We start from the raw sequence: 12,332 nt of genomic DNA on the forward strand, positions 1-12,332 counted from the left end.
TGCTAGTGAAACTAAATGCATGCTTTTCAACCGATCGCTGAGTAGCTTCACTACTCTGGACGGTTCTGAATTAGAATATGTGGACAACTACAAATACCTAGGTGTCTGGTTAGACTGTGAACTCTCCTTCCATCTCCAACCCAAAATTATATCTAGAATCGACTTCCTATTTCAGAAACAAAGCCTTCTTCATTCATGCTGCTAAACATACCCTAGTAAAACTGACTATCCTACCGATCCTTGACTTCGGCGATGTCATTTACAAAATAGCTTCCAACACTACACTCAGCAAATTTGATGTAGTCAATCACAGTGCCATCCGTTTTGTTACCAAAGCCTCATATACTACCCACCACTGTGACCTGTATGCTCTCGTTGGCAGGCCCTCGCTTCATATTCTTCGCCAAACCCACTGGCTCCAGGTCATCTATAAGTCTTTGCTAGGTAAAGCCCGCCTTATCTCAGCTCACTGGTCACCATAGCAACACCCACCCGTAGCACGCGCTCCAGCAGGTATATTTCACTGGTCATCCCCAAAGCCAACTCCTACTTTGGCCGTCTTTCCTTCCAGTTCTCCGCTGCCAATGACTGGAACGAATTGCAAAAATCACTGAATCTGGAGTCTTATATCTCCCTCACTAACTTTAAGCATCAGCTGTCAGAGCAGCTTACCGATCATTGCACCTGTACACAGCCCATCTGTAAATAGCCCACCCAACTACCTCATCCCCATATTGTTATTTATTTTTGCTCTTTGCACCCCAGTATCTCTACTTGCACATCACCATCTGCACATCTATCACTCCAGTGTTAATGCTAAATTGTAGTTATTTTGCCACTATGGCCTATTTATTGCCTTACCTTCCTAACCTTACTACATTTGCACACACTGTAAATAGATTTTTCTATTGTGTTATTGACTGTACGTTTGTTTATCCCATGTGTAACTGTGTTGTTGTTTTTGTCGCACTGCTTCGCTTTATCTTGGCCAGGTTGCAGTTGTAAATGAGAACTTGTTCTCAACTGGCCTACCTGGTTAAATAAAGGTTAAATAAAAAAATAGATTTAAAGAACTGCAGGTTAGTGACGTTTTTTGAAAAGTAGTGTCGATAAAGAGGTTATAAATTAGCTTATGTGTGTTTTAACTATACTTAGAACACTTATACTACTAAGCTGACCAATTAAGTCAGTGGTGAAATGCATGCTGCTGTACTTACTCGTGGGGTTGTCCATGTATTCATTCACTGCCTCTGTGGTGGTGATGGAGGCTGAGTTGTGGTTGTTGAGGTTGAGGTTGAGGCCCAGTGGCTCCTTGCGAGGCTTCTCTGGAGAGATAGGAGGTACCAACCTGGGTTCATCCTCCTCTTGGGGGAAGAGGTTCTTGGCTCTGGCCGCTATGGAGAGCCGTGATCGGGAAAGGATGGCTGTCTTGGCGGGGGGTGGAGCCTCTGGTTCTGGTTCTTTTGGTTCTGGGACTATACTGGGTTTTCTGTGGAGCATGGGTCTGGGTGCTGGGGTTGGGATGGAAGGAATAAAGGGAGTGGAGAAAATGGAGATTGCCCCCTGGTAGTTATTGACATTACTGGGCTTCTTGATTGAGGGCTTGGGGGCAAGGGCTGGGGCTGGTTTGGCTGAAACCACAGGGGGTTTGATGTGAGTGTTCCTGGGTAGAGGCTCTGGTTGTTTGAACTCTGGTTCCCCATCGCCCTCCTGGCTCTCAAAGGCCTGGATCCGGGCCCGGATGTTACGTTGGCTGTGAAGGGCGGCCATGTCACCGTCCTCGTCACCTTCCTCGCTTTGGTCGCTCCCGTCAGTTGGTGTCTGATTGTCACTAGCGTCACTAGTGTTCTGGTCGCAGTGGTCCACGGGACAAAACACATCTAATAGTTCCTGTAGGTACTTCCCCGAGGGAGGAGCCTCGACTGCTGTGTCATCTACAGAGCTGGAACCACTGTAACTGAGCCTGACCAGAGTCTGAACTTTGACCTCCTCTGTGATTGTCTGTTTGCAGGATTTGGAACGAGGAAGCGGGATGGGACGTTCAGTGGCTACTGGGACTGTAGGTTCTAAGAACGTAGTGATAGTGCTGGGTTCGGGAGGTTTTATTGGCCCATCCAATTGTACGGAGACAGATGGAGAAAGAGACTGGGTGTTTGGGATTGCACAGCTGGAATCTCTAGGGCTGGGTTGGGCTGCGGCTGATTTGGGGTCAGTTTGGTTCTTAGTGTTAGTGGTGTCTACTTGGATAAGACCAGAATCAGATACAGCTGTTGCAGTGGTAGAGTCACTTTGTAAAGGCTTGGGTAAGTATGGCCTTGGTGGCTTTTTTGGCTTTATTTTCACTGAGAAGGAAGAGATTATAAACAATACATTTAGCCTATACTCACACCACTTAAGATGTATAAAAAAAACAAATGAAAACTTTGACTAAAAAGTGACGTTACATTGTTTTAGTCGTGGTAATACAAAGATATGATATTTGCCAACTATAGAGTTTTCGTGACGTTGTCAGCTAACCCATCTGTAATCATCACTCTCACAAGCCTCACCCGTAGACTGTCTCTTCTCGATTGGCTGTGAGGATGCAGTGCATTCTGGGCCAGCGGCGGTGTCGTCCTCCACAGGGTCGGTCTGCGTGGCGATGGTCGTGGATCTCCGGGGGGCGGTGGTCGGCGTGACAATGGTCTCCTGGGTCTTCTCCTTGATCACCTGGTCATAAGATGGCGGTGGCTAAGACACGAGAGAGAAGGTTCACACACACACACACACGTTGACCAAGCAAATGTGTAGCGGTGTGATTATTATAACTTGTATTCTACATGCAAGCTTGCTACCGTCCTACATTGACGTCCTATAGTACTACAACATGCAGAACCTGCCGTGCTTGTTTCACTGCCAAATTATATTTGCTTTGAAAGTAGTTCATCATCTCAAACATTACACTGAAAACTGTGAAAGACACAGGAACATGGTAAGGTTAAATTGGTAAAAGTTCAAATCCATGCAGAACACACCCAAACTGTGAACAGGCCAAGAACACACCCCCTGCTGTCTCCCCTAGTATTAGAGGCTGATGTTAGTTAAATAAACAGTACCTGGGTATCTGATTGGATGCTCCCTCCCCAGATGGGTTGTGAGGGAGGCGGGGCTGCCGTAAATCCCCCAGAAGCCCCTGGGAACCAGCCGTTGGCAGCGAGCGGCTCGGCTGACAGGACGGTGATCTCTGGACGTCTGAAAGACAAACAAGTCCATTACGCACAATACAGTAGACTGCCTCAACCAAACCTCACATGCAACGGACTGTTGACACTTGTCTTATGTTGACAGAAAGCCTTATGTAGCCATCATTTGTCATAAATCATTATATAGCTTTTTGAGCACCATATGTGTTTTTGTTAATATGCCGTGTTATAGACCATATTACTTTCTTTAATGGTTAGTCACCAGTTGAGTCGAGGACTGTACAAGTCAACATTCATATCAGTATGTTTCAAATGAAAGATGTGTATTGCACTGGAGAGCACAAGTTCTTTGCCACAGCGCACTTTACCTTGAAGCACTTGAGGTTTGATTTTTGGAATAATGAGAGTAGAACTGTATTCAATCAGAGAGCTACAGACAGACTATGAAGTATTATGACCCTCCTCTGTTTACCTTCTGTCTCTGGTCTGTTCACTTTGGGTGCTGGTTCTCGCTGTGGGAGAAAATGATAGGAAATTCATCTCTTTCAATCTAATATGTAATGAATTGAACGAGACATAAAAAAAACACTTGGGGGAATTCAATCATGTACAATAGCTATATACCAGAGGAGGCTGGTGGGAGGAGCTCTAGGAGGATGGGCTCATTGGAATGGAATATATGGAGCAGAATCAAACACATCAATGTATGGAAACCACGTTTGACTCCGTTCCATTCTAGCCATTACAATGAGCCCATCCTCCTATAGTTCCTCCCACCAGCCTCCTCTGCTATAGCCAGACTTTAATCACGCTAGGTACATTATAAAAGTATGAGAATATACCAAATAATGGACAAACTCCACAATGAGAAACTCACTTCGCTTGATGGCAGCTCGTATTGAGGACAGAGGTCCTTGGCTGGAAGAGAGAAGAGTTACCATTGAGGAGAGGAGAGTTTGACTGGACAATAAGATTTCTTACATTTATACAACCTGAGAAAGCAAAGTATAATGCTGGCAACAGTCAAACTCCACCGGACTACTACACTGGACAGACAGTGCTAATTATCCACAAGCCAACCTGCCACTCAGCAAATAATCCTGACATTTGAAAACATTTCATTGTCATCCATAGGTATCCTAGGCTTCATATATGATAAATTAAAAGAGATAATATATACCCTTTTACCTCTTAAAAGACCTAAATAAGTGCAGAGTAACACCAAAGGATGATAACAACAGGGTTGAACCTCTTTAGCTGCAGTGGTCCTCTCTGCACTGCAGTTGCCAATGGGACGGCCACATCCTCTATCTCACTCTATCATCAACTCCAATCCACACAACACAGCTACCGCTGCATACTGCAACCGAAAGAAGAGCCTACCTCCGGTACATGCGCCTGTTATACGCCAGCAATCAGAGTGAGAATGGGACAAGTACCAGAGACGCAGGCACAAGAAAGAGGACAATCATTAAAAAGCACGCCCTTTGAAGAGTTCAACCCCGCTTGCAACTTTCCACAATCCCTCTCCAGAAAACCCTTAAAAACGCAGCAGGACGCAGATCCAATCCACTGAATATCCTTCGGCATCGCCCATCTGTTACTGTAACAATGACTCAGAAATATCCCCAGTCTAACCCCTCCTCCTCTGGCCACCACATACATCTACCAAGCCCAGTGTGGTGTCCAAAAGTGCACTTCTGCAATATAACCACCCCTGCTGATCTGTATTCCCAGGTCTGATCTGACTTCCTGACTAGTGGTGTGTTGGAGCTGACACCACACCCCTCCCAGGCTGTGCCAGAATATGTTCCCAGAAGGGCCAACTACACAGTCTCAGCGGAACGGGGTCTTGTTCATTAGGGCACACAATGGAATATGTTTTAAAACATTTTTGCGACAGAAAACAAAGATGTCTTATTGGACAATTCCAGGTGATCCCTCTGGGTTTCTGTTTGCATATGGTGCTTAATGAACAGGATCCAGACCAGACCCCCATAGGCCCAGCACCTTCAACACATCCTGCTCATTAACTGAACTGGAGATGTGATGTAAACCATCTGGAGAGGAAGACAGCAACACGCCCCCCCCCCCTGCCTCTCCCCCCACAGCACTACGTGGATAATTAGGACGATTAGCTAAGACCATAAACAAATAGAACAATAGGGAGGTTAAACGTCCAATAGTTGATCAACAAAAAAAGGTTTGTATTGGAACACGTTGACGTTTGCTGTACTTGAACAGAGGAGGCTGGTGGGAGGAGCTATAGGAGGACGGGCTCATTGTAATGGCTGGAATGGAATAAATTGACGTATCAAACATCTGGAAACTGTTTCACTCTGTTCTATTTATTCCATTCCAGCAGTTACAATGAGCCCTTCCTCCTATAGCTCCTCCCACCAGCCTCCTTCTGTGTCAATACCCTGGATTGGAAGACACTGAAAAGGTGCTGAGTTTTAAAGAGTTATCTAGGTAGGGTAAACCATGTTGTGAAAGAAAGGTTACAGGGTTGGAGTCAGTTTACTGAACTGAAATGGAATTGACCCTAACCCTGGACGGTAACCAACTTGGCTCTGGGGGCGTCAACAACTGAGTCAGTGTGGTTTGGTCCCCCATTCAAAAAGCTCTGACCTTCGGACACAGTGGACACAGTGTCCGACCGTCTGTCAAAGAGGATGGATCAGCGCATTGTTTGCTACCCTGCACCATTCACAACTCTCCCTCAGCAGAGCTGCCTGTTAAAGAGACAGTGTTCTGGCCACTGCAGTCCTGACAGAGCCGTGGAGCAACAGAGGTGGCTAGGTAGAGCTGGAACAACCCAGTGTTTATACTGGACCGTGCAACATTATCACAATATTAACACGTTTCCTTCTCTGTATTGAGCAAGACAGACACATTGAAAATGCCCAATATGTAATTCAAATGATATGGATAACTTACCTGGAATGAAGAGCCTCAGACTTATTTCTCTCTGTTCGATCTGAAAAGAAAAGTAACCAGCGTTTTCATTTTAACCGTCACATTTGAATTTCTCACTAAGAAAATACACTCATTTTGTACACAAACAAAGCAAGCTGCAGGTACAACGACACAGGACAGGTGAACAAAATAACTATGGGCTTTGCATACCTTCTTGCCGTTCAAAACTTGAACAACTACATTTAGCTGGCTCAACATTCTAGTCTGTTCTTGATCAACCAGTTACAAAGAATGACATGCAAATAGCAAAAGCATTTAAAAAAAAAAAAACTTTTCTAAACACAAATAATTGTTCTGTTAATGCTCTCATCTTTATTTCATCAAGCCAGACATTATCTCTGAACCATGATCTGTATAGCTACAATCTCAAAGAAAATCATATGTAAATAGGGGACCATGAGCAATATGTATGGAAGGAATGGCATTCACACATTCAATGGCTTATTCTGGATGCCTGACATTTTAGTGTCATGTCTAGATGGGATATAGCTTTTGTCAAATTGACGTTAAAAGTGGAATTATTTTGCATTTTAGCTAACCCTAACCCTTTCTCAACCTTAACCTAGTTCCCCTAACCTACTACTTTAATGTCCTAACCTGCTGCGCAGGTTCTCCTAAACCTGCTATGACAAACCACATTTCAGATGGAGTGAGCATTCACCCAGGACATGCTGTACAGGTGTCATAACTTGTCATAAATGTGTCATGTCTTATTTCCATATATGAAATCTTCAGAAAAGATACTGAACAGATATCATTCCAAAGTTATGTCGTCAGATTTAAGATATGTTAGCTGTATGTATTTGAGATTCTGATCAATGGCTAGATATTCATCTTGTAATTCTCCAACGCGTGTATGATTGAGGCCTAATATCACAGTACCACTATACCGTAGCCAACCCTTTTTTGTCTCTGAAGTGGGATCAATTCAAAGCTAATCAAATTTGATTGGTCACATACACATATTTAACAGATGTTATTGTGGGTGTAGTGAAATGCTTGTGTTCCTAGCTCCAACGGTGCAGTAGTATCTAACAATACACAACAATACCAAAAAAACAAAATACTGCAAAATTGCTTAGGAGCTAGAAGCAGAGCTGCCATGTCTGTCGGCTCCATCAGTGATCACAGGTTCAAAGTCATACAATACACATTAATTACCTGTATTATTTATTTCCTTCACTTTCAACCAGTGACCAGGTTTTCAGACTCAAACAATAGATGTTTATCTGACTGAGTGCCACGACTGGAACTCTCTGAGGTGGTGGACTGGCTAGTGGTCCACAGAGCACAGCATCTAAGCAAACATTTACATTCATTTGACTATACTACAGTATATGAGTGTATGAGGCCTTGGCGCCATAGGAACTAAAATAAATCAGACAAGTAGGTCATATGAGGATATTAGAATCCCTTTTTGTTAAAAATCATGCATTAGGCCATCTTAATATTTTGATGCTCCTTTTTGTTAGCATCCTGCTAAAGACCTGACGCCATCGCCTCGTTCTCTTACAACCAGTATAATACTGTTACAATGTCTAACACCACACTTGCCATCTGCTATATGCTACTGCCTCAAACTTATGTTACGGACTCTACTGAAAGCTACTTTGAGGAAAAATGTACTTTCTATGCCTGTGCTATGTGGCTGTCCCACCTAGCCATCTGAAGATGAACGCACAAACTGTAAGTCGCTCTGGAAAGGGGTGTCTGCTAAATGACTCAAAATGGAAATGTAACATTTTACCTCACTATGAAACAAAACAAAAGTTAAAGGAAGTAACAGTTTGTTAGTGAATCAAATCCTCAGAGACATTTTCACACATTTATTTGCACTTTGGTCTGTGAGAGATTGTCAAATGTAACTGAGGCAGGTAAACAAAGACAGAATGGAGAGAGGTTTTCCACAAGGAAATCGTTTGACATTTACATACCGGTAGATACAATGCCATATATACACTGGTCAAAGGCAAGTGCAATGGAACAATGAATAGGAATCAATATCTAGTGGATTTTCAATATTCAACATGGAATACAGTGCAATCCCTGCTGAAAGTATTGTCTATAACCTACTGTGAATTGTACTGACAACATAATCTCACAGCGAAACATAGCAACAAGAGATGCTCCTACCTGTTAACGTCTTAAACACATTTCACAAATGTCCCCCAAAATGGTGTGTATTATTTCCTTCATGTCCCTCTCTACTTTTCCATGCTGTGTGTTGCTGTGTAAAGAAACAAACTCCATGACCACAAACGACAACAGAGAAAGGGAGGGGTCTCTCTCTCTCCCTACTGGCTGGTGTGTTGACTTGCCCAATGTGATCAAATGGAATGTGGCCATTCAGGAAGTACCACTCTACTGTCACTCTCCTGCTCTACTGAAAAGGTTCGATGGCACACTACAAACAAAATGACCCTCTGCTCTGATCTTAAAAAGGCACAGTTCACACAAAATACAAATATGCCAGGATTTCTTCGGGCGTTGCTTGTTACAGTTACTTGTTACAGTAGAGCAGGAGAGTGACAGTAGAGTGGTACTTCCTGAATGGCCACATTCCATTTGATCACAATGACTGAACTTGGTCATTGAGTGCATATTTATGTTATTATAGGGGTTGTTCTGGGTTTGTTCCAGCCCAACACCTGTGTTTATCTAACTCCAGAAGAAATCCTGGCATATTTGTATTTTTTATCTAACAGAATCAAATCAACATGTCTTCCTCTGTCAGAGAGAGCACAATACTGTGTGTCTTTCTGTCCATCTTCCCTATTGGCAGGGTGTTAATGGTGGGCACACCCATTCTGACGCTACATCTCTGTTGGCCAGATCCTTGTATTTCCCTATTGTAGCACCACTCCCTGCTCTGGAAACATGCATAGCTCTATTATTTGGTCATCTGTCTACGTTAGTGTTAGGATGTAGGCTACATATTAAAAACCTTGGCATACTGTGGGACTATGTTTTGCTGGATTAGAAGGTGGAGTCAACTGTTACTATATTCCAATCCATCATAGATAGTACATCCAGACACAGTGCCATATCATTTTAGTAATTTAGCAGACGTTCTTATCCAAAGCGACTTACAGTAGTGAGTACATACTTTTTCGTACTCGTCCGCCCGTGGGAGTCGAACCCACAACCCCGGTGTTGCAAGCGCCATTCTCTACCAACTGAGCCATAACATATCCTCTTTTCTAGAAGTCACTCAGCAGGTCGTGCGACCATTATGAAACACACTTTCACTTTTTATTTTAGATAATATATAGCTGTGGAAACCAGGCAGAAAAGCACTCCATCCATAGAAGTACTTTCATTAGATACTTATTATTGCTGGCTTAGTGAAGAGGCTCAACCCTCTTTCTCGGAGTGGTGGGAGACAGACATTTGCCAGGTCATGGACTCCTCCTTCAGAGGGCTTTTAATAGTAAATATCCCATGACAGGTTATGGACAAAGACACAATAAATGAATAAATAAAAATATAAGATTAATAGCCTATTGAATATGAAATAAATATAATTTTTAACACCAAAAAAGAAGCAACAAAACAAGAGAGGATGCAAAACAACTGTCTAACTCATTAAAGAGAAAATAAACAAAGATATGGTTTTAAAGCTGATTTGCTTGCTAAAAGACCAGCTACAATAATAACCATTGAAGGGAACCCATACAGAAACACAACAAAACAACTCACTATGACACATGCTAACATCACTCAGAACTGGGGCAGCCCTCTGTAAAGAACAAGTGGTAAGAGGGAGTGTAGAAAAAAAAAGCCTCTCTTAATATGTAAGCTAGGCCCAGGACTTCAAACCAACCAGAGAGGTCAGAAGTAAGGTTACATCCCATGGAGGGTGGGGCTAGGCTATGAAGGCACAGCAGTGTGGAGACAAGGAGCCTAGTTCTCATCCCTAGTCAGTCCATAAAGAAGCATCTTCCTCTATATCACGACCCCGGTAACATGGCATGTTCAGGAACGTGATCTCTCATATTCTGGGTTTATTTATCCAGCGCAGGAATCTCTGCTTCTTCCCAGAACCCCATAAGACTTCCAGGGGTTTTCATATCGTTGGATCCTACTTCCCACACAGGCAGAACAGACACGGATGTCCCCATAGGGTAGAATCAAAGTCTTCCCTATACTTTCTCAAAGGGGAGTGTTTCAAATGATTTAGGGTGGGCTGGGGGTTAATGGCTGGGTAAGTGGGCTGATGGGTGAACGCAACAGCTGCACATTAACCGTGTCCAATCCAGAGCCATTGTGGGTCCGTTTTGAGAGATGTTCTGTAGGAAGTCAAACCCGTGGACCAGACAGGTCAGTTGGACTAGCCAGTAGAAATAAGGAACCAAGTCAATATCGTGTGTCAATTATTGAACATATTTTTATTATGTTAATCAATGATAAACTATCTGGCAGAAATACATTTGTTTAAATTGTATTAATTTAGCAGACGCTCTCATGCAGAGTGAAATACAGTAGTGGGTGTATACACTTTCATACTTGTTTTGCACACAACCCCCCCCCCCCCCCCCCCCCCCCTGAAGACAGGTCAGTTGGACTAGCCAGTAGTATATTGCCTAGCCAAATATATTGTGTCAATTATTGAACATCAATGTATCATTATTATCTTTAATCAATGATAAACTATCTGCCAGAAAGAGTGAAGCATTCTGGGTGATATTGAAATACCAGCTTTTGTGCACTGCACATCTATTTTCTCTCTTGAGGCTCTACAGTACATTAATATGTACATCTCATTTGCTACAAGGGAAACAGGCTCCACATTAATATTTGAGAGCCTTTTCATCACACAAAAGAAAAGAGTTATTTCACAGCTGTCATTGGGCTGCCTCCATGTGGAGTCAAATTGATAAGTTATGAATTTGTCGACGTCGAGTGGGGAAGCTAATATTTTACAACGGGACGAGTCAATTAAAATCTAATATGCCTTTTTGGAAATAGTCAGTTTAATTGCAAAATACTAATGATGGTTGGATTTGTATTAATTGATAAGCCTCAGCTAAGGGAGACACGATTCTTCAAAGGAAGACAAAATATGAATTTCTCCTTCTCCATACTCCTACAGCCACCCGAGGGTGAGAGAGACAGAGATGAGGGGGTCTAAGTTATATATATACACACAGTGGAACTCTCCATACTCCTACAGCCACCCGAGGGTGAGAGAGACAGAGATGAGGGGGTCTAAGTTATATATATACACACAGTGGAACTCTCCATACTCCTACAGCCACCCGAGGGTGAGAGAGACAGAGATGGGGGGGTCTAAGTTCTATATATATACACACACACACACACACACACACTGCTTGGAATAATAAACAGTCAAAGTGGAACAGATATTATGTCTACGACGACTATAAAAGCATAACATTGTGAAAGTGGAGCGCTCTATCCTTGCATGAAAAACAGACAAGAGGAGACAGACCATGATCATGTCACCTATGAATAACACAGTGTCAGGAGCTGATTCTTAACATGACTCAAGTCAAGACATGATTAGGTGATGTCAAAGAGGAGTCATCCATGGATGTTAGGGGGCGATGACAGTCTAACGGAGATCTTGCTCAATGCAAGGAGATTAAACTTTGGCCAATTGAAAATGCCAATGAAGAACAGTATGCACAACGTAATCATCAATGATAACATATGGCATCATATGAGATAATGTACATTACTCTTTAAAAGTGACAAGCATATACTGTACACTGAAGCCTTAATTGGCTATTCTTAGCTTGTGACAGAAATAACTTCATATGATATAGCCTAGCTAGCCTACACACATGTGCAGTAGAGTTGGCAGTTGGCACCATTATCAAGTTACAAGACAACCGTTCCTGTTCGCCTGTTCCATCACACAGTCAACCCACCTGCCCATAGGATCAGCCTGATCTCCCCATACAGACAGATGCAGTTAACCCAGGCCTGAACTAACACACTGGGCATGGAGGCTTGCGTTGGGTGGGGTGGGGTGTGTCTTTACTGGGAAGTCAGGTGTTTGCTCAACAGGTGTTGCTGCTTAATTCTCCCCTAACTACACTAGGAAGGTCTAACCATTTCTATGGGTCCAAACACATTGTTAGATTGGAAATTGCTCAGCATAGAACCATGTTTAGAACCAGAATTCAAAGGTGAGGGAAAGTTCAA

General features: G+C 43.1%; 1 protein-coding gene across 9 annotated transcripts in view; it reads right to left on the reverse strand.

Moving 5' to 3' along the window:
* Window positions 1-12,332, reverse strand: part of sh3d19 (SH3 domain containing 19) — a 36,098-nt gene that overhangs the window by 7,384 nt on the left and 16,382 nt on the right. For 3 of the 9 annotated variants that reach the window (XM_090210437.1, XM_090210438.1, XM_036954305.2), the window contains 6 exons: window positions 6,123-6,162; window positions 4,060-4,100; window positions 3,655-3,694; window positions 3,096-3,231; window positions 2,550-2,709; window positions 1,218-2,342 (listed from right to left, as the gene is read on the reverse strand). In XM_090210437.1, coding sequence (XP_090066563.1) covers window positions 1,218-2,342; window positions 2,550-2,709; window positions 3,096-3,231; window positions 3,655-3,694; window positions 4,060-4,100; window positions 6,123-6,162 — 1,542 coding nt within the window. Of the gene's footprint in view, window positions 1-1,217; window positions 2,343-2,549; window positions 2,731-3,095; window positions 3,232-3,654; window positions 3,695-4,059; window positions 4,101-4,565; window positions 4,924-6,122; window positions 6,163-8,294; window positions 8,633-12,332 lie in introns of those variants that run through there. The other 6 variants (XM_090210436.1, XM_021573455.3, XM_021573453.3 and 3 more) reach the window with 4 other exon arrangements.

The sequence above is a fragment of the Oncorhynchus mykiss genome, chromosome 19 (genome assembly GCF_057628025.1).
Source record: "Oncorhynchus mykiss isolate SJ-2025 chromosome 19, ASM5762802v1, whole genome shotgun sequence".
Lineage (NCBI taxonomy): Eukaryota > Metazoa > Chordata > Actinopteri > Salmoniformes > Salmonidae > Oncorhynchus > Oncorhynchus mykiss.